The sequence below is a fragment of the Mirounga angustirostris genome, unplaced genomic scaffold, assembly GCF_029215605.1.
Source record: "Mirounga angustirostris isolate CCGP_5_RB_7025 unplaced genomic scaffold, mMirAng1.0.hap1 SCAF_9, whole genome shotgun sequence".
NCBI lineage: Eukaryota > Metazoa > Chordata > Mammalia > Carnivora > Phocidae > Mirounga > Mirounga angustirostris.
The window spans coordinates 133,399,318-133,422,491 of record NW_026991717.1 but is presented as its reverse complement, the minus strand read 5'-3'; the positions used below and the strand labels follow the sequence as shown (position 1 = coordinate 133,422,491).

The following is a 23,174-nucleotide window of genomic DNA, read 5'->3' as shown; positions in this document are numbered from 1 at the left end:
TCCATCGTCTCTCATGGTTCGTCTCCCCCTCCGATTTCCCCCCCTTCATTCCTCCCCTCCTGCTATCTTCTTTTTTTTTTTCTTAACATATATTGCATTATTTGTTTCAGAGGTACAGATCTGAGATTCAACAGTCTCGCACAATTCACAGCGCTTACCAGAGCACATACCCTCCCCAGTGTCTATCACCCAGCCACCCCATCCCTCCCACCCCACCCCCCACTCCAGCAACCCTCAGTTTGTTTCCTGCGATTAAGAATTCCTCATATCAGTGAGGTCATATGATACGTGTCTTTCTCTTTTTGACTTATTTCGCTCAGCATAAAAAATAAATAGCTTTGAGCTCTGTTTAGGTAACATTTTTGTATACCTCTTACTCAGCATTGACATGTCTATAAAGCTTCTGATACATGCTTTACATGCCATGGCATTTGAAGGTGAAATATCTACACATCTGAAAGTTGTGCCGAAAACACAGTTTGCACACTTATACGTCTTTGTTTCTAACCATATTCCTCTTCAACCATAATAGTGTTAGGCCTTTTCCAAAATGGGTTGATTTTAATACAGTTTCCACTGTCAGTGTGTTTCTTCCTAATGGAGGCTTACATTTATTAAAGAGGAATGCTGAATTTTGAGACTGATTCACCAAAATACTTTTAGAAGATACGTAGGCATCACATTCGTTCTCTAAACCTTTTATATCTAGGCTTGTATCTAATTATGAGAGGTTCAGAAAAGTTTCTAAGCTAAACTGTGATTAAATAGTCTCTTTGTTATTCTAATGCATCATCTTAACTTTCAGATTGATATTTTTTTTTGTATATAAGTGTAAGCAGTAAAAATATTAAGTATCTAAAGTCTTCATTGGTAGGGAGCCCCACTTCTATATTTTGATGTCAGGTTTTTAGATATACTAAGTTAAATAGAAGTGGATGGATACAGTGTTGTAAATCTGATCATCATAATAGGTCTGTAAACCTGAGAGAATGGCAGCTGCCTGAGTTCTCAGCAAATAAAGGTGAAAATAGGACATTATGGAGGAGAAGGAAGAATATAACCTGTCGATTCAGATAGACCTCGGTATAGAATTAGCACTATGACTCGTATACTTATATTCATTTAGCACTTACTGTATGCCAGACCCTGAGATTGAAGTAATGAGTAAGATCATCTAGTGCTAAGTACCAATAGGCAGTTACAGTGTAAATGTCTTAGTAGAGCAAAGCACTGGATGGTAGGGGAGCACACCGGAAGAGGAGGAGCCGCAGACCTCAATATAGAGAATTAGGGAAGGGAGACAGTATCAGGAGCTTCCCAGAAAAGCTGCGACCTGGAGAATGAATGGGAGTTAAGTAAAGATTAGAGATAAAGGTGAGGCAGGAGGAGGGGAGGGAGAGGAACACAGGTAGAAAAACCCAGAGATAAATAAGAGCCAGGCACTTGGGGTTAGGATAGGGGTTTCAGAGATAAGAGGGGTGTGGTGAGAAACGAGGCTCCAGAGACCAGTAGGGCTGTGCAGTAAAGAACTTGATATACTGGGCGCCTGGGTGGCTCGGTTGGTTGAGCGACTGCCTTCAGCTTGGTTGAGCGACTGCCTTCGGCTCAGGTCATGATCCTCGAGTCCCGCATCGGGCTCCCTGCTCAGCAGGGAGTCTGCTTCTCCCTCTGACCCTCCTCCCTCTCATGTGCTCTCTCTCTCTCTTTCTCTCTCTGTCAAATAAATAAATAAAATCTTTAAAAAAAAAAAAAAAAAGAACTTGATATACTGTGCAGAGACATTGGGCTTTATCCTGGGCACAGCAAGTAATATGGCCTGATTACAAGATCTCTTTGGCTGAGACCATAATCAGCACGTAGACATCATGAGAAATGTTCCAGAAATAGTGGGGGTTTTTTTTAATACATACATCCTTTAAGCAGATACAATCTATAAATTACTCATCAAAAACTGCTAATTCTTTTTTGAAGTTTCTTACTATATTTATTCATTTATTTAGTAGAATTTTTCAGCACCTGCTTTTTGCCAGGCACTGTTGCTAAGCTCCTAACTTGCATCATCTATGGTAAGTATTCTCTCCATTTTATAGGTAAACTGATGCTTGAAAATACTGTTACCTGGGGTTCAGCTAGAAAGTGTTAGGGCCAAAACTTGAATCCGAGTCTTTCTAACTGCAGGGCTATGCTTTCCCATCATGGGGGAAGAGGGATGGGAAGAAATTATCTGTGAGGTACATTGTTTTGAAGGGAGACACAATCATATTTAAGAGATAACCAGTAAATATCAAAAAGTTTTCTGAAAATCATAACATGGCTCTACCCCCAAACCTTTGGGTTTTTCTTATTATTATAACAGAATTAAGGATACTAATTTACTATTTTGTCACAGTGAGAAAATGGTTTAAGGATAGTAAATAAAGTATAGATGTAAATGGGTATTTTTTGTTTTTTGTTAAAGGTATGTGAACCTCTGAGTTGTTCACATACTGAGACTTCTAGAATTGTTTTGGGGAGGGAGAGGGACAAGTAGACTCTGCGCTGAGGGCGGACCTGGACAGGGGGCTCGCTCTCAGGACCCTGACATGACCTGAACTGAAATCAAGAGTCGGTTGCTTAACCAACTGAGCCACCCAGGCACCCCTAGAATTGTTTTTATTTAACATTTTAATAAGTGACGTGTGAGTGGAAAGTACACAGTACACTTGGGTTGTCAGCATTTCTGTTCTCTTTATAATCTTTGACTTGCTCTGCTCTCTTGAGACTCTGCTGTCCTCCTACCCTCTCCCACTCCCCACAGACCCTGTGCTTGCTTCTGAATTAGAATACACCAGTATAATGGTGTGTGAGGAAACTTAATTATAGTAAGAGGTAGATTTTTGAGGATTAGGGAACATTTTCAGATGAGGAAACAGACAAAATTTCACACATCACATAGTTAAAGGGAATTGGGGTTGGGTCTCTGGTCAGTCTGACTCTGATAGTGTATCTTGCATCTCTCTTCTAGTCAGATGCCCACACATAAGAATATGTGTTCAATTTCAAGGAGTTCGGGTGTCCTGTAGGCTCCAGAATTTGATCCTCTGCATTCTAGTATAGCAGGGGCTTGTATAGGGTGTCTGTGTTTAGAGAACATCCCTGTGAAGGCTTTTCCCTTTCATCATGCTGTTTTCACTTACACCAAAAAACACTGAAGCCTAAATATTAAAAATGCCATACCAAACATTATTTTATAGAGTAAACATTAAAGCAATATAAATATATATTCAAATAAGTATCTTAAGTGTTCTTGTTCTTAGTCTTGTCTTTTTCCTTCCATTGCTTAGAGAAATCTTTAATCTTTTATAATTATCTGTGTACTTTAGCCGCCTCCTTTATTACCAAGTTACTACAGTAACTTCTTTCCTATCTTTTCTGTCCTTTTCATACAGCTTGGCAAAAGCTATCAGAATAAAGAATACAAGCAGTCAGGGTACGTTTTCACACACAAGCAGCGTGAATCTCAGTGATTGCCTCTCTCCCATCAGAGGGGAGTAATGTTCTCAAAGCAGAGAACCTTCTCATTTCCTTTCTAATATTTGCTTGGATTCTGTGGTCAGTGATTGATTTTATATTGGCACTGGGGGAAGGAACTCCTGGAAACTTCCATAGCCTGATGGTTTTTGTTTGTTTTTTATTTGATTTTTTTGAATAGATAATATATTCAGATGGAACAGAATTCAAACAGTACAAAGAGTACTCCGCGAAGAGTCTCCTGCGCTCCCAACTTTTTGGCCCCCACCACTCAGTTTCCCTTCACAGAAGCATCCAATGTTACCAATTTTATGTAAATCCATCCAGAGATAGTCTAAGTACATAACTTTTAAAATACATTGAAAGGAGGGATGCCAGGGTGGCTCAGTCAGTTAAGCGTCTGCCTTCGGCTCAGGTCATGATCCCAGGGTCCTGGGATCGAGCTGAGCCCCACATCGGTCTCCCTGCTCTGCGGGAAGCCTGCAGCTCCCTCTCCCGGTCCCCCTGCTTGTGTTCCCTCTCTCGCTGTCTCTCTCTCAAATAATCTTAAAAAAAAATTTTTTTTAATATATTGAAAGGAAACATAAAAAGATATTTGGAATAGATCTATAATATTACTAATGCCCTCTGGCATTTAGTTATTGCAAGAAACTTGTAAGAGTCCCCCTATTAAAAGGGACAGAAACTTGAAAGATATCCTTCAATGTAGATAAATATGTTGTACTTTAAGACTCTGCTCTATATTATGTATAGAAGTTATTTTTAATATCTACCCAACAGAAATAACCAAATTCTGAGCATTAACCAAAAGAGTATGAGAAATAAAACCCAGAAAAACTCAACTTACTTTTCCTTTTTTTTGCAGTGAAAATAGATTTTAATCTAGATTTCTTTTCTTTTATCACCCCCCCAACCACGTTATCGAGACATAATTGACATATAGCATTGTGGTAAGTTTAAGGTGCACAATGTAATGATTTGATACATGTATATACTATAAAATGTTTACCACAATAAGGTTGGTTTGTGCATCCTTTACCTCACATAGTTTGTTGTGGTGGTGGTCAGAACACTTAGCTGTACTCTCAAAGCAACTTTCAAGCATACAATACGATATTAACGGTAGTCACCATGCTGCACATTAGAACTCTGGACCTTACTCATCTTATAACTGGAAGTTTGTACCCTTTGACCAGCCTCTCCCCATTTCTTCACCCATCAGCCCCTAGAAACCACCATTCTATTTTCTCTTTCTGTGAGTTTGACATTTTTAGATTCCACGTGTAAGTGAGGTCATACAGTATTTGTCTTTCTCTGACTTATTTCACTTAGCATGATGCCTTCAGGGTTCATCCATGTTGTTCCAAATGGCAGGCTTTCCTTTTTTATAGCTGAATAATACTCCATTTTATATATATATATATATATATATATATATACACACACACACACACATATATATACACACACACACATATATACACACACACACACACCACATTTTCTTTACTCATCTGTTTCCACATCTTGACTATTGTAAGTAATGCTGCAGTGAACTTCGGAGTGCAGACATCTCTTCGAGAGAGTGATTTCATCATCCTCAGATACATTCCTAGAAGTGGGATTGCTGAATCTGTGGTAGTTCCTTTAATTTTTTGAGGAACCTTCATGTTGTTCTCTGTAGTGTCTGCACCAACTTGTATTCCCACCAACAGGGCACCAGGGTCTTCACACCCTTGCTGGCATTTGTTAACTCTTGTCTTTTTTGTAACAGCCATTCTGCCAAGTGTGAGGTGGTACACTGTGGTTTTGGTTTGCATTTCCCTGATGATGAGTGATTTGGGTACCTTTTCATGTACTTTTTGGCCATTTGTGTGTCTTCTTTGGAAAAATGTCTATTCAAGACTTCTGCCCACTTTTTTTTTTTTAAAGACTTTATTTATTTGACACACAGAGCACGTGTGCATGAGCAGGGGGAGTGGCAGGGAGAGGGAGAAGCAGGCTCCTGGCTGAGCAGGGAGCTCGACTCCTGGAATCATGACTTGAGCCAAAAGCAGATGCTTAACCGACTGAGCCACCCAGGTGCCCCTCTCTGCCCACTTTTTAATCAGCTCGTTTGCTGTTGAGTTGTAGGAATTTCTTACATATTTTGGATATTAACCCCCTATCAGATATATGGTTTGCAGATATTTTCTCTCATTCTGTAAGTTGCCTTTTAATTTTGTTGACTGTTTCTTTTGCTGTGCAGAAGCTTTTTAGTTTGATGTAGTCCCACTTATTTAATTTTGTTGCTTGTGCTTTAGGTGTCATATCCAAAAAGTCATTACCAAGACCCATGTCAAGGAGTTTTATTCCTATGCTTTCTTCTAGGAGTTCATGGTTTCGGTCTTACATTTAAGTCCTTAATCCATCTTGAGTTAGTTTTTGTGAGTGGTGTAAGATAGGGGTCCAGTTTCATTCCTTTGCATATGGATATCCAGTTTTCCCAGTGCCATTTACTGAAGGAACAGTCTTTTTCCCATTGAATATTCTTGACTCCCTTGTTAATTGACCTTTTTTTCTTTTTTTGGCCAAATTATAATGCACCTTTACCTAAAATATTGATTGCAGTTTTTCTTACCCGCTTCAGAGAAGTGGTAAAGTTAGACATGTTCTGAGAAAAGACAGCTGAAGTAGATCAAAGAAAGGAGCACTCAGGACAGACTAAAATGATTTGGATTGCTCGGTATGTCAGAAGTGGTATTACTAGAATGGTCATAAACTTACTGTGACAAGAAGACCCTAAGATGACCCCTAATGATCCCCATCTTCTGATATTTATACTCGCTTAAGCGTGAGCACAGCATCTGTCTTGTTTCTAACCAATACAATATGGCAGGGATGGGACATCATTCCTGTGATTATATTTAGAGAAGATTCCATCTTAATAGACTGGCACGAGAGACTTCCTCCCTCACCGGCTTTGAAGAAGTAAGCTACTCTGTCATGAGAAGGCCTGTTGAGCAGACCACATGGCAGGACCTTCAGGCAGCCTCTAAAAGCTGCTTGTGAACCCCCCGCCAATAGCCACAGGAAGCTGGGCCCGTAGTCAGACAACCACAAGGAAGGGATTTCTGCCAACAATCTGAATGAGCTTGGAAGCAAATTCTTCCCCAGAACTTCCCACTTCTTCAGATGAGATGGCAAGCCAGTTGACACCTGATTTACAACCTTATGAAACCCTGACAGAGGGTCCACGTGACCTGTGCCCAGATTCCTGATTCACAGAAAATAAGAGATGATTTGTTTTAACCTGTTGTGGTAATTTGTTACATAGCAGTAGAAAACTAATACATTATTTAATCTTCTGAGGTTATTTTCACAGGTCAAAATGGTTTAATATCAACAATTTGATGTGATTTAACTTAACGAGGAGAAAACAATAATTTAGATCACAGAGCCTTCAGGGTGATAACCAGCCACACCTCTACAAAAGACTCAATTCAGGAAAGATGGTGCAGTTAGTCGCAGTACCAGCTGTTGCAACTGGCTGGAGGCTATAATTGATATTCTTATCAAAACTCCATCACTCAGAGTTCAATTGAGGGAAGCAAAGCAACTCTGACTTATGGGAGAAGGGAATTCTTCTAGGGTTTGAGCCTCATACCACTGCAGGGAAAGCTGGGGAAGGGAAGGTGTGAATGGGAGAGAAGTAGAATGCAGAGGAGCTACCAGCCAGTCAACCTGAGAGGACAGGCACACTGAGCCACTGACAGGAGGCTGCACAGGGTACGGGAGCATGTGAAGAGTGGCTCTTCGGCCAAGCATCTTTTGGTGACCTGGGGCCAGTGTTGCCACTGCAGGGGCTGCAGTTGGGACGGAGAACTGGACTTGGAGCAGGGGAGAGCAAAGACAAACTAGCACCCACAGGCACCTCTGTGTCTGCCTGTTACCATATCTGGTTGTGGTGACTTTTAGAGAGTAATGCTCGTACTTCTGCCCTCCCAATCTCCCACATTTCTGCTTTTGACCAGCTTTGCTTGGAACCATATAGGAACGGAGATTGTGGGAAACAGTTCTAGGCTTAAGCAAGATGGAACTGTACAGATTAGCACAATCTCCCTCTTCTGTCCCCCAACCTAAGTTTTCATTTTCCTTTGCCCGTATTTCAGCAGGTCTGGGTAGCCTGCAGGTGGGCTGACCCAGACCTTCATCCCAGAGGTGTCTGAGCTCTGAGTTGCTTTATCCTTGGTTGCTAGTGCTCGCTTTGGCAGCACATATACTAAAATATCCTTGGTTGCTACAGTTGCCCAGTCTCTGTTATCACTGGGCAGAGAAGCAACAAAAGATGCCCTGGTGAATCCCTTGAATTCCAGACAAACACCTTCCTGCTCCTGATGTATTATATCGCCACAGACCTAGCATCCTGGTCCAGCACTCTCAAGATCCACTCCCACAAATGGTCTTCTAGACCGTGCCGGTCAGTATCGCCAGGTCTTGCAGTTCTTGGATGTGTACATTCTCCTCCCTCCCCCGCCCCCCGCAAGAACAGAAACTGTATTTTCTTGCTCAGACTGTGATCATGAGTGATTAGCTCCTCATTATTGGTTTGGAGCTAGTGAGCAGAGGCAGAGGCAGGTCTTAAAGAGGACAAACATTTTTTTTGCAGGCACCTGCAGGGTCTCCTGGTAGGAGGAGGCTGCTGTCCTCTACAGGGAGTTAGGAGAGCTGTGTCTCCCAACCCAGAAAGTTCAGACAAATCTTGGGGTTTGACATTCCTCGCTCATCCACCCAAATAGCCCCATTCCAGATTTCTGACACCAGCTATTTCTATTTGGACCCAGATTTGATCATAGAAGATTTGTTGAGGCTTTGCATTCAAGTCTTTGAGGTCTCATATCTTTAAAATTAAATCTGGAGCTTGAGTTTTGGCAGTTCTGCAGCTGCAGGAAATAAGGATTTTTTTAAAACACCAACCTGAAAGTCTTCTGACTGACAGAATGTGTAGACTGAGGGGTGGCTAACCTGAGCCTGTTGTTTCCTTTTTTCATGACTTGGAAAGCAGTTAGCTAAAGCCAGCCAATTTTAGGTCCTCCTGGTTCCTAATGTTCCCATTCCATTCAGGTGCCACCTCTACTACTAAATTAGTACTTCACTTAGAGAAAAACCATAGTATTTTCATGCTGCTGCATGCAGGAGTCACCACCACCCCACTTACCATTAGGAACCAGGGTCCTTTTTGTCATTTCTTCAGTGAGTGACCTAGTTCCAGAATCTCACTGGAGAATCTTGTTTTCTAGGGCCACTTCTCTTCCTCTCGTTGTATGGGTGTCTCATCCCATCCCCCCACAACCTGTGCTGAGGCAGCCTAAAACAAAGGCTTGCTTGCAGGTGGCTTATTTGGTAAGTAATCCCCTGAACAGGCACGCAAGCCCGGGAAGAGTGAGATAGGGGAGGAAGGAAAGCAGAAGAGCGGTGTTGGGCTAGTCGCCACTGGAGGCGCCAGGGTTTCAACCCTGCCAGGACCCTCTGAAGAGCTCTGTTGGGTCTTCAGACTGGTCCTCCTGAGGCGGAGCGGAAAGGAGTATTTATCCAACCAGCTCTCACAAGTTGCAGAGTCCAAGGACTGGCAGTTAAAAACGCTGCAGCACAGACTGACTTCTTCGAACCCTTACATGTCTAACTATCATTTTCTGCTTTGGCTCTGGAATTCTGGTTGCCTGTTTAAAATAGAGAAGATGCAGGGGCCCCTGGGTGGATCAGTTGTTAAGTGTCTGCCTTTGGCTCAGGTCATGATTTCAGGGTCCCGGATCGAGTCCCGCATCGGGCTCCCTGCTCGGGGGGAAGCCTGCTTCTCCCTCTCCCACTCCCCCTGCTTGTGTTCCTGCTCTCTCTGTCAAATAAATAAATAAATAAATCTTTAAAAATAAAATAAAATAGAGAAGATGCAGGGACAATGGTGGAAAACCTTTCTCGTGGTGTGCTCAGTATGGATTAGAAGACGGACGGAGGGAGACAGCAGGAAGCTTTTCAGTATTTGATATGTGAGGTATGAAGGATTCAGACAGAGGTCGCATTCCTGGGAATGGAAAATAGGCTAATCAAAGAGCATCTTGAAAAAAAAAAAAGAGGAAGAAGAAGGTAGCGGGAGGGGAAGAATGAAGCGGGGGAAATCGGAGGGGTAGACGAACCATGAGAGACGATGGACTCTGAAAAACAAACAGGGTTCTAGAGGGGAGGGGGGTGGGAGGATGGGTTAGCCTGGTGGTGGGTATTGAGGAGGGCACATTCTGCATGGAGCACTGGGTGTTGTGCACAAACAATGAATCATGGAACACTTCATCTAAAACTAATGATGTAATGTATGGGGATTAACATAAGAATAAAAAAAATAAATAAAAGCATCTTGAAGGAAGAATCAGTAGGACGCATCGATTAGTTCTATATGTATGTCAAAGGAGGTGGAGTCGCCATAGCTGATTTAAGATTTCTAGCCTAGAAAAAGGGTAATGTTGATGAACACACTGGCTCCCTGATGTTATTTAACATAATCCTCAGAACTCTGATGGGATTATTTCATCCTCCCTGTGAGGAAATGAGAATCACGGGGTGCGCTTTGATCTGGCACGGGGCGCTAAGGGCGAGAGTCAAGAGGTAGTGATGTAACTGCCAGAATTCAAAGCCCCATACGCGCTTTCGACTGCCCACACTTCCCTCTCATTTCATGATGCCTTTCCTTGGGAACTGGAATCCGTTCCATACAGGTTAGTTGGAAAGAACTGAAGCAACTTTTTTCTCAAGCCTATTTGCACTTGAAGTCTTACTTCTGTTTCTAACTGATGCTGCTGAAGAGGCACCGTGCCTGCTCTAAGGCCAGCCTTCCTCTGAACTTACTATTCCGTCTGTGCTGCATAACGAGCTGTGATCGCCCTCCACTGGTTCTCCGCTTCTTTCCCCTTGCCTGTGTTCTTCCTTTTCCCACCTCAGCCCCAATATGAAACAGAATCTAGAAGTTGCTTTTACCTTTTCTGATGGACATGAGCCAGTGAAAAGGTTTCCCACTGGTGCTGGTGGTACAAGTGTGAGAGTGGCAATAAAGACAGATCCTGACCGTGTTTTCAGGAAATCTGTCGACACTGAAGCTTATTTTATAGTTACCACAGGAGCATGAAGAGGGAGAAAGTGTTCCTGTTCAGCATGCAGCAGGAACAATCATTTGTATTACTAAATGTCAACTTGTTTTACTTCTTTGTATCTCAAATTTTTAAAAAGGCCTTTTTGCAAATATTACATACCAGAAAGAAAATATTCTGGTAAAAAAGAATAGAAGAAGGGATTAATCAAGTAAGCAAGGGGTCTGTAAAATGCAGTTTTCAGGGAAAAAAATCCTAAGAAGTTAACTTCATATTTCATCTGCCAGCCTCACAACCGCATCACTGGAAGTCTGCTGCCTGAGCAGAATGCCTGGCACCTATGAGCCATTCCAGGTCTTGGCTACAGATGAGTTTTTCTGTTACAAGGAAATTGATAGAGGCTTTTAAGTTCATCCAAAAAAGGTAAACAGTGTATTAGTCAACCATTGCTGTGTAACAACCAGATTTCCATCTCAGTGGCATATGACATGAATATGTATTTCCCACAGATTTCCAGGTCCCCCAGTAAAATTACAGATTGAAGTTCGCAGCAGCTGGGGTCGTTCTGACTGCCACTGTGGTTTAGCAGGGCCGGGTGGCTCTGTTCCTGCTGCTGCTCATTCTCCCCGTAGGATCGACAAGCCAGCCACAGTATGTCCTTACCATGGCAGTGGCAGAAGGCAAGAGGGCAAGCCCAGTTCCCAAAAAGTGCTTTTGAAGCTTTTTGTCACTTCGTATCCACTAACATTTCATTGGTCAAAGCAGATCTCATGGCCAGTCCCAAAGTCTTGGGGTGGGGATGTATACTCTGCCCATGGGTGGGGTGGTATCAGAGGGCTGGTGTTGGTAAATATGTACAATGATCGGCCATATTTGAATAATACTCTTACACTCTATATTTCTAGTTTAAAAAAGATAAAGGAGGGGCACCTGGGTGACCCAGTCCGGTGTTAAACATCTGACTCTTGGTCTCAGCTCAGGTCTTGATCTCAGGGTCATGAGTTCGGGCCCCGCGTTGGGCTGCACCCTGGGCATGGAGCCTACTTAAAAAAAATAAATACAGGATAAAAATTAAAAAGATAGTCATTCTGTCTATGAACTTCGTCGTCTTTAAAGAAAAGGATATCATTTTATCTCTAGTTAGGAAACAGAGTCCATAAACTCTGTAGGGAAACAGAAGAGGAAAAAAGCGTTCCTTCTGAGAGTTAATTAGTAGCAAATGGGAGGAAACCAATTTGACCATCATACACCCTGAAACTGGCACAGGGGAAGGGAAGGGATTCTAGACAGCAGTGCTCCTCAAAGCGTGTCTGTAGTGAGGGAAGTACGGTTATTGAGAGTAAGCATTTAGAAACTTCCTGGCAGTTTGACATCGTCACAATATTCAAGCAGTGTTTTTACTGGTTTCTACTAAAGTATTGATCCATGACAGATTATAAATTTAAAAAGAAGCAAACACAACTGTTTCTTGACCCAAGATAGTTTATGAACATGGCATTCTGCTCACTAGAAGTAAACACCTACACTGCACATAAGTGGACCTTTATACATTGGTCTTATGGGGTTTGGCCTAGTATCACTTTGTCAGCCGGAATCCAACCATCTTCGATAATGTGCTGGTAATGTTTTGGACCAACAAGACTGGTCCAGAATTTACCAAGGAAATGGCATTGTATGAAGCCTTTTTGCATTTTGCTTGCTGGCCTTTCCCTGCCAGCACCCCTTCAGCCTTGTTGCTGTGTTTACATTTTCATTCCATTATCAATAACCTTGACAAAAGGCAAATTACCACTAATTGAAATCCTTTACTGTAATATGAAAGTATTACATTTGACAATATTAGATAAATCTCTTCTTAAAATATACTTTCAGCATTCTAATTTTTTGCCTAATTGCCTTCCTTTCACATTTGTGAGTTAATATCACCATGTTTGATATATTTATAAGGTGCTTTCCTGTTCATAAGAGGAGTGGTTATAAGTGAAGTTCTGATGAGCGTTGATTCATGTAAGACCTAAGTTTAGAGGCATAAAAAAGGGGAAGATTTTCTGGTGGGAGGGGAAGGCTATGTTTAGTTAAATACAGCTTGTCTTCTCCCTAGCGGTAAGACTGAGCAAGCTCATTAATCTTTGTGAATCTTAGTTTTCTCATCTGCAAAATGGGAATAATCATACCACCTTCTTTGAATAGGAGTGCTGAAATTAAATATTCTAAGTCAGGTACGGACTTGGCACGTAATAAGTTTCGAAAGTATTAGCTATTATGTTTGCTTTTAATTGATTAGCTACTAAATGTCAGACATTGTAGAATGACATAAGGTGGGGCCTCTACCCCAAAGGAGCTCTCAGTCTGGTAGAGGCTTCAGACTGATATTTAAGAAATACAAGATAGTATGAGAATTTAGTGCTATTATATAGAGAGAACTAGGGCAGCATTTTTAGGTAGGAGGAACACCTGACCTAGGCTTGGGGTAGGGTAGGGTAGATCAATGTGGGGTTTTGAAAGAGGCAGCGTCTAAGCTAAGTCTAAAAAATGTGGATGAGTTAAGAAGGAGAATTAAGAGCATTTCAGAAAAATGGAACAACGTATGCAAAGACCTGGAGGTGAGAGTTTGGTGGAACTCTAGGAAATGCTATAATGAATGCAGTGTAGAATATGAACAGGAATGGGGCTGGAGAAGTTGGCAGTGGCCAGACCGTCAAGAATATGTAGTTTGGATTTTATCTTGAAGTTATTTGCAAGCTATTGAATAATTTGTTACATATATAATCTGATTTACATTTTAAAAGATCATCTGGCAACAGTATGGAGAACAGATTGGAAGGGAGAAAGATGGGAACTTTTTGAGGCTATTTCAGTGATGCGGGGTTTAGAAAGTATCAGATTCTGAAATGGGGAGGTGGTAGAGATTCAGTGGAGGGGATGTATTTAAAACAAGAATAGAATGAACAGCATTTGATGGTGATTGGATGTGGCCTTCAGGAGAAAGAATCACTATTAGGACTAAAATTTCTGGCTTTGGGAGGAAGAGGTATCTCTCTCTAAAGCAAGGATTAAGGAGGCCGGTGGGGGGGGGGGGGGGGGATGGTGTACTAGGTTTCCCAGAGGAAAATGAATTGATTTGCCTTTAAGAGGTCTGCAGAATATCCCTGTGGAATTCTTCAGTGGGAAGTTAAAGGAATGAGTCTGGGAGTCAGGAGAGAGCTCTGGGTTGGAACTGTATGTAGACTTTTTTTTTTTAAGATTTTATTTATTTATTTGACAGAGACAGCGAGAGAGGGAACACAAGCAGGGGGAGAGGGAGAGGGAGAAGCAGGCTTCCCGCGGAGCAGGGAGCCCGATGTGGGGCTCGATCCCAGGACCCTGGAATCATGGCCTGAGCCGAAGGCAGACGCTTAACGACTGAGCCACCCAGGCACCTTGTATGTAGACATTTTTGTTTAAGTTTATTTAAGTAATCTTCTATACCCCAGGTGAGGCTCGAACTCATAACCCAAGATCAAGAGTCACGTGCTCTTCTGACTAAGCCAACCAGGCACCCTGGAACTGTATATAGACTTGAAAATCATGAGGGGGGCGCCTGGGTGCCTCAGTCATTAAGCGTCTGCCTTCGGCTTGGGTCATGATCTCCAGGGTCCTGGGATCGAGCCCCGCGCGTCAGGCTCCCTGCTCCGCCGGAAGCCTGCTTCTCCCTCTCCCACTCCCCCTGCTTGTGTTCCCTCTCTCGCTGTGTCTCTCTCTGTCAAATAAATAAATAAGATCTTAAAAAAAAAAAAAAAGAAAAGAAAGTCATGAGGATGCTTTGGGAGTTAAGGCCTTGGGGGTTAGATGATACCACCCAAGAAAGGGCATGGTAAAAAGAGTGTTGTATTCACACCGCTTGGTAAGTAGGTACTGCAAAATGTTTGAACAAATGAAGAGTGTCAAGGGTACAGTCTCATTTATATCTCATAACAACCCTGAGTTAGGAGTATAAATCCAGTTTTACAAATGAGAACATTTCAAGCTCAAAGAGGCTAAGGATTTGTCCAAAATGATTTTGCTTCTAAGTGGCCAAAGTGGGATTTCAAGTCCAGTCTGTCTTGATTGCAAAGCCCACATTTTCCTATCACGTCTCACTTCTTTGAAAACTTCTCAGGAGTTTAAATATATGATGTTGTTGGGTGCCTGGGTGGCTCAGTTGGTTAAGCAACTGCCTTCGGCTCAGGTCATGATCCTGGAGACCTGGGATCGAGTCCCACATCAGGCTCCTTGCTCGGCAGGGAGTCTGCTTCTCTCTCTGACCCTCCCCCTTCTCATGCTCTCTCTCTCTTAAATAAATAAAATCTTAAAAAAAAAAAAAAAAAATATATATATATATATATATATGATGTAATTAATTCTCCTTTCCCTCTGCCAGTATCCTGGTTTCGTAGGATTGTGAAACATCCTTTTGAATAACCACTTTTTCTCTAACTTCCCCTGCTTCGTGCCCAAACACCTCTATCAGATTGCCTCTCCTGTCAGATTGACTCATTCTCCTCACCTCTAGTCCAGGGCCTGCTTTCAAGCAGCAGAATGACACAGGTCTTCCTCTGGCCCCTGGCATGCAAAGCTCACCATAAAATCATGAGAACGGTTTACAGTTTTCCATTTTTCTCACTCCTCATCAGTGCATATTCACTTCTTTGGGTGTTGTTTACACACAGATTCCATTGTGGTGGTCTCAGTGTTCCTTATCAGGATCTCAGGTTAATGTTGAGATTAAGTAAATTAATCTTTAATGTTTAGATTAAATTACTGTCACACTGATACTCTGTTACCGCTTTTCTAAAAGTGATTTTATCTTTGTGGTGGAAGCAGCTTGGATGCTATCTGACGTCAGCTCCGTATCCAACATAGGGGTTCTTGGTACCCTATCCCTTATGTGATGAGCCAGGCTTCGCTCCTGTATTTTTCTAGGATCCTTTTTTTTGAGGGACAAGAGGAGAACAAATCTAATTGTTAGAAATTTCTTAATATTGAGGCAAAATCCCCCTTCTTTCAACATCCATTTAACATCCAGGACCTGCCCTTGGAACAACAGGGAAGTCAGTCATTTCTCCTCTGCCTCAAGAAGGTCTGTCAGACATTTAAACATAGCACCTTTGTCTCCCCTCAGGTTTCTCTTATATAAGCCAAGTAATCTTGGTTGCTCGGAGCTTTTCTCCTGTGACAGGCCTCAAACTCTCTCCTGTTCTTTTGCCCTCCTCTGAGAATCCTGGCATTTTGTCAGTGCCCCATCTAAAACACAGGGCCCAGAGCAGAACACAGCACCCCACAGGACAGCAGTGCGACACAGGACTCTGTGCTTGAATCTTAAAAGCCTGAGCTTGCTTCAGCCCTACAGCAGCCATGTCATGGTTTGCATCTGTTCAGCTCAGGTGCCCAGGTGTCACTGTTACATAGGTTGTGGTTAAGGTAGCTCTCCTGTCCTCTTCTGTGCAGTTGATTTTCTTTCACTGAGATACAGAACTTTCTAAATTTCCTGGTTCTATTTCACCTTCATTTTCACCCATCTGTTCAGCCGGTTATGATCATGTCATCCAGTATGTCATGAACTGTGTTTCCCAGCTTTGGCCTTTCTCTGACTGGCCAGTTCCCACAACTGTGTCCTTTCTACCTTCTCTTTTCTCCCTTGCAGTCCAGGGCTCTCCACTAGTGTCTTACTCAAATTGTTGGATTTGCACAGATACCTACTTTCTTGTACAATTGTGAAGATTCTCTGCCTCTTTCTATGGATCTGTCTCTACTGAACAGCGGGTTTCCTATAGATGTCATAGTCTGTTGTTACCTATTGTTAACCCATCCCACCAAGTCTTGGTGATTTCCACGAAATTTTATTTATCTCCTTGTTCTTTTTTACTATTGCTACTTTTAAGTAGTGTCTAACATGCTAATGTTCCCTAAGTACTATTTATGACTAATCTTAAGAAGTATTTGCCTTCTCTTTTAGGCTGTGAGGATATCATTGCTGAGAGCATTTCATTAGATACCTTAATTGCCATCCTCAAGTGGAGCTCTCATCCATATGGCTCTAAGTGGGTGCACCGACAAGCTTTACATTTCCTCTGTGAGGAATTTTCCCAGGTCATGACTTCGGATGTTTTTTATGAACTCAGCAAAGACCATCTGCTCACTGCTATCCAGTCTGACTACCTACAGGTAATCATTTATACACCTCTCAAACTCATTGTCATCCATGTGTGCACCAGGAAATCCACCTACACTCTATTATTCTCCCATCTAGAGAGATCAGCCTACCCAGGGATGCCCTCTTCAAATTTGTACAGGAAAAGCCTGGCTCTCTGGCCTTTCATGCACCTGCTGCTATGACTCAACATTGTGAACAAGCCCCGGACCCAGCCAACTGCACCAAAGGGGTTGAGGCAGTAGGCAAGGTCAGAAGCATATCCCAACAGTGATTTTCTTGGCTTCCATTAATTCACTATAACAATTTCTTGGTTTTGGTGGAGTATCAGATAGACTGTAGACAGCAGCTTAAGCAGCACAAAGTTACGAGTAGTATTCAATTTCTGATCTACTCAAATGCTTATGAAAACTCAGTGTATGTGTCTTACCAAAATATAATAATGTTTTCAACGACTTATTTGTAATCAGAAGTAGTTTTTAGCAAATTCTTCTGTCATTGAGTTATATGTCAATCTAATTTGGTAATTTAAACTAACAATAGATTTAAAATATTGCAAAAAATACTTTCAAGTAACATATGTTCAAGTTTAATTTTTTTGGAATTGGTTGTATGAATTTTATGCAGAAAACTATACAAACAGTTTTAATGTTACAAAAACATAAATCCATTGAGCCATTACCTATTTCTTTATATTTGTACTAGGAAAATAATAAAATGTTTCCATCCCAGTGAGAGATTCAGTGAAGAGTTAATAATCCACTTAGCATCTGTGCTTTGATTGCAGTACAAATGTTGTCGTAATTGGATTTGATTTATTTAGGATCTCTATTCATTAACCTCGTTTCATTGTCCTGATCCAGACTGCGTGCATTATGGAGGTTAGGATTTGTCAGTTCTCTCAGATTATTGTCTTTAGAAAGCTTTGCATTTCTATTTAGAAAGTAAAAACCTTGGAGAGCAGCCTAGATTTGCTCTAAGATTTTCAGTAAAGAACAAAGAAAGAGGGGCACCTTGCCATTTCACAGACTGCTGGAAGGGCCCTTCACCAGTCAGTAGCATACATTGTGCAGAGTGTAGTCTCTGCCAAAACAAGTTGCTGTACCTGGGTTTTCTGTTCCTGCAGAAGATAGTAATCACCAGGTATCTGTATACTTTTACTTTGATCTATTTACTCTCCCTTGTCCCAAGAAGAATTTAAGGCAGCTGTATAGAGACCATATAGTAGAATAAAATAAGTTTAAAATAGATGAAGAGAATAGGATAAAGAAAAAACAAAGATGAAAACAAGAATAAAAAATTTCGTTGGAGCCAAGAGATAGGTTACTGGACACATGCAAAGCAGTCATGCATTTGCGGCTGGTGGACTGCAGCTTTAGTGGAACTTTTCACACAGCCGGTAGAGAGGGAAAGGCGTTAACTTGCACCCTGTATGTACATTATGACCTAGGAAAAGTCATTAATGAAATTCGCCATTTGTCTAATTTCACTAAAATAAATGTAAACCATTTTTTATTCTAGGCAAGTGAACAAGATATCCTTAAATATCTGATTAAATGGGGTGAGCATCAGTTGATGAAAAGAATAGCTGACAGAGGTAAGCTCACAAAATTAGCTTATACTGTAAGTTTTTTATCCGGAGGCATGCTGTGCGTCAGTCTTGACAATAGCCACTATTGCCTGGTGAAAATAGAAATTTTCACAATCCGTAAAATCCTTTAGTGGAGAAGGGTATACTTTGGTAGAAATAAATACGCCAGAAAATTTTATTTTACAACTTTAAAAGGGTACTTTTAATGTTATCTATATGCTTAATAATATATGTTTACTGATTTATAGAAGTATTAGAATGAAATTTTTCATTTAATGATTTTCATTTAAAGCATATTGTTGATGGAAATGTTTAGGAATTAGATAGTGGTGACATGTGTAGAACATTTTAAATATACTAAAAGACACTGAAATGTACATTTTAAAATGGTTAAAATAGTGAGGTTTATGTTATGTGAATTTTACCTCAATTAAAAAATATGGCTATCCCCCCCATAAAAAGCGTATTTGTTTATTTTTCAATTTTGTGGAAGGTAAAGGCAAAATAGTGCTTTTAATGGCTTCCAACTGGGGATAGTGCAGAAGAGGTGGAAGCATCGTATGCATGCTCCTCCCTTTATAGAATGTTGTATTCCTCTATATAGCAAGCCCAAAGCAAAACATTTATTCAAAACATTTTAATTAGTAAAATTAAATACAGATTTCCCTTTCATGTCATATTTTGATGGCTTTCTTAGATATATTTTACATACCATGAAGCTCACCTATTTAAAGTGTTCAAGTCAATGATAAATTTTTAGTGCATTTACAGTTTTTGTCACATTTCAGAATACATAAAAATTTCAAGCTACACCTGCCTTTCAAAACCTTTAGTTTCTCCTACTAATTTATTTCTCTATGGCTGACAAAAAAAGCCTTTTAGCAGTTCTCAGATGTGAATTGTTTTTAATATTAAAGCCACTCCTATTAATTTGGGACTTTCTGAAAGGCCAGTATACCATCTATCCTTATTTGCAGATTCTGTATTTGCAAATTCACCTACCTGCTAAAATTTACTTCTAACCCCCAAAATCAGTACCCATGGCACTTTCATGGTCAATTGCAGACGTGCTCAGAGTGACAAAAAATTTGAGTCCCCTCATGTACATGTTCCCAGCTTCAGGTGGAGCAGGGTGACACTCTGGCTTCTTATATCAGTTCTCATACTGCAAACAAGTGTCCTTTTCAGTCTATTCAAGTGCATGTTTTTCATATTTTATGGGGGTTTTTTGGTGATCTTACTGATCAAACTGGCCTCCCATTGTAACTTTTAGTGCTGTATGATGTTTCCAAGCACAGGAAGGCTGTGATGTCCCTTATAGAGAAACTAAGAGTTAAATAAGCTTCATTCAGGCATGAGTGACAGTGCTTTTGGCTATGAGTGCAGTGTTCATGAATCAACAATATATAGTAATAAGGTGTCTTTAAACAGAAACACACATAAAACAAGGTTATGTCTTCATCGGCTGATAAAATTGTTGGCACCAGAGGCTCACAGGAACCTAACCCTGTGTTTCCCTTAGAAGCAATGGTTCAGTATTTGCTGATTGTTTACACTGACCTTATAGAATAGGGCTACTCCAAACAACAAGAATTAATTGTATATAATGCTACATAATCATAGGCCATAGGCTTGTTCATTGATGTAAGGTTGGTAATGATGAAATGTCATATTTATCTTGGGCTGATAATGAGCATCCTTGGTAAGATTTCCCTTAAAATAGTAGTTTTCCAATGGGGTTAGAACGGAAGGCTCTTGCACAGGGATGAGAAGGAACCTAAGCACGCCAGGCTGCACCTTTCAGTCACCTTCATATATAAGATTCTGCCGGGTGCCTGGGTGGCTCAGGTGGTTAAGCCTCTGCCTTCGGCTCAGGTCGTGATCCCAGGGTCCTGGGATCGAGTCCCACATCCACCTCCCTGCTCAGCGGAGAGCCTGTTTCTCTCTCTCCCTCTGCACCTCCCCCTGCTCATGCTCTCTCTCTCTGTATCTCTCTGTCTCAAATGAATAAAGAAGAAAAAAAAAAAAAACACTTAAAAAAATATAAATAAAAAAATAAAAAGATTCTGCCATTACCTGTTACATATTTGGGAGTTTTATGTAAGATATCATTTGAAAACACGATGCCACTACTTTAAGGGAAAAATTTGCGGGGTGGGGCACCTGGGTGGCTCAGTTGGTTAAGTGTCTGCCTTTGGCTCAGGTCATGATCCCAGGGTCCTGGGATCGAGCCCCACATCGGGCTTTCTGCTCATTGGGAAGCCTGCTTCTCCCTCTCCCACTCCCTCTGCTGTGTTCCTTCTCTCGCTGTGTCTCTGTCAAGTAAATAAATAAAATCTTAAAAAAAAAAACAAAAAAACTTTTTTTTTTTTTTTGAAAAACGTGCTTTGTATAAGGATGAAGCCAAATCATAGCAAGGCAAGGAAGAAAACCCTTTTCCACATCTTGCAACAATTTTATCTTGAATGATGCCAGGAAAAGCTTAGCTTCTCAAAAAACAATTATTTCTTATCTCTCTATCCATGTGTCTATCACGTGATTTAAGGGAAATACCTGTTTGCAAAAAATACAGCACTTATATTTGGAAATTTAAAGATCTTATTTTTTTTTAAGAAAAAAAAATATAGCCCCTAGATTATAGACATGATTAAAGATTCCCAAAATTTTAGTAATTTCTCTTTTCCACTCAGTGTTAAAAGCTTATATGTACTTCAGATCTTCTCCTTTCATTGATCCCTAATGAAGAAAACCTTTACTCTCTGCCCTGAACAGTGGGAATATATGGCATGTGAGAGATTAAAGTGTTCACTTTTATGCAGTAACATTCCCGTATTATGGAAATTTAGGAGACTATCATAAAAATCAAAGTTAAATACAGTGCACATTGAGTTTTGCTGCTTTAGATACCAGGTAATTAATATCTTGTTAAGTTGCTGGTAAACATGGTAGCCTAGTGAGTATACTGATAACCCACAGTGACCAGAAATGCCACTTGCCCTATAATGCCCTTAATTGTAGTAAAGACTGGTCACAGCAGTGAGAAAGCTTAAGAAAAAGCCCTTGGTCAAACTAGATTTTAATAGATTGTCATCTTTTCTCCTTTGAGTTAGTATGTGGAAAAGAATTATTTATTTTTTAAAATGCAGAACAATCAAAAGAAGCTATCCTGTTGATATCATGCTTTGTCTTTGTCAAAGAACATCTCTATTAAGTAAACTTAAGACACAAAAATGATTTATAATCCTTTTTAGAGCAGATGCACTTAAGTATAAAGCATGTTACCGAAAATGTACTGGAGAAAAAAAGTTTGAAAATTTGGATTTGGTTGGAGACTTGTCATTTTCTGTCTCATAGAGCCAAACTTACTGAGTGGCACTGCCCATAGTGTGAACAGAAGAGGCGTAAAAAGACGAGACCTAGACATTGAAGAGCTTAGAGAGATCCTTTCTTCTCTCCTACCGTTTGTGCGAATTGAACACATCTTACCTATAAACAGTGAAGTCCTAAGTGATGCGGTAAGTTCCTTTCTTCATTTTCTTTCATGAAAAGAAAATGCACCAAAATGTACAGGTTTATCTTTTTTTTTTTTTTTAATCATTGTACTTAATTTCTACTAATAGAGTATGGTGAAACTGTAAAGTCCTTGAGGACAGAAACAGACGTGTGTTTTGTACCGTATTGTGTCCCCCGTGTTGACCACTGGCACAAATGTTTGGTGAATGAGAGTTGAGTGGGTATAGCAGTCTGACTTTTGCAAGAAGATAGGCTAGGGGGAGGTACTTTAGCCATTTATCAGTGTAGATCAAGTAGATCTTACTCACAAAGGAAAGGGTAGAGATTACTTCTGGAGACTTTTACACAGCAATAAATCAGGGAGAAGAGAAGGAGATTGGTTCAATGTGAAAAGGATGACTGAATCTTATGATCGTATTTCAGTTAAAAAGTAATGGAGCTGGTCATATTACTTACATAGTTTTTTTAAAGTGAAATTTTTAACTAACAGAATTGCTTGAATTAATGGATATGAAAAATAAATATTATAAATATTACTTCTTCACATGTTGGTTTATAACTTTAATGCAATGCTTACAGACATCATGATAGTGTTTTCAACTGCTCAGGAACATAAGTCATCTGGAAAAAAATGATAAGAATTTTGTTTCATTGCATACAAGTGTTTTATTTATTTGTTTATTTTCTTTTGAAGTTTTTGTTGAAATTCTCGTTAGTTAACATACAGTGTAATACTCATTTCAGGTGAGGAATTTCATGATTCTTCACTTACATACAACACCCAGTGGTCATCACAACAAGTGCATTTCTTAATCCCCATCACCTATTTCACCCATCCCCCCCTCCCACCTCCCTTCTGGTAACCATCAGTTTGTCCTCTGTAGTTAAGATTCTGTTTCTTGGTTTTCCTCCCTCCCCCCTGCCAATGTTCATTTGTTTGTTTGATAAGAATTTTTTTTAAGTTCTCTAAAGAGCACATAATGAAGGAGGGCTAACTCTTCCAGAATTTAAAATATATTTTTAGGGGTGCCTGTCTGGCTCAGTTGGTAAAGCATGCAACTCTTGATCTCAGGGTCATGAGTTCAAGCCCCATGTTGGGCCTAGAGCTTACTTTAAAAAACAAAAACAGAAACAAAAAAAAAAACCCTCTAACTTGAGATGCTAGCAAAACAGAAAAGACAAAATAGCCCAGAAAAAGATCCTCATTAATATTTAACAATTAAACATATAATAATCTATCAGATATCAGTGAATCATTGTGGTGCTAGACTAGCTGGTG

The 23,174-nt window shown here is 40.5% G+C and overlaps 1 protein-coding gene across 6 annotated transcripts in view; it reads left to right on the top strand.

The window, feature by feature from the left end:
- Positions 1-23,174, top strand: part of BTBD7 (BTB domain containing 7) — an 82,210-nt gene that overhangs the window by 42,123 nt on the left and 16,913 nt on the right. For 4 of the 6 annotated variants that reach the window (XM_064571522.1, XM_054513847.2, XM_045901439.3 and 1 more), the window contains 3 exons: positions 16,597-16,805; positions 18,313-18,388; positions 21,737-21,897. In XM_064571522.1, coding sequence (XP_064427592.1) covers positions 16,597-16,805; positions 18,313-18,388; positions 21,737-21,897 — 446 coding nt within the window. Of the gene's footprint in view, positions 1-2,000; positions 5,392-8,789; positions 8,893-16,596; positions 16,806-18,312; positions 18,389-21,736; positions 21,898-23,174 lie in introns of those variants that run through there. The other 2 variants (XM_064571524.1, XM_064571523.1) reach the window with 2 other exon arrangements.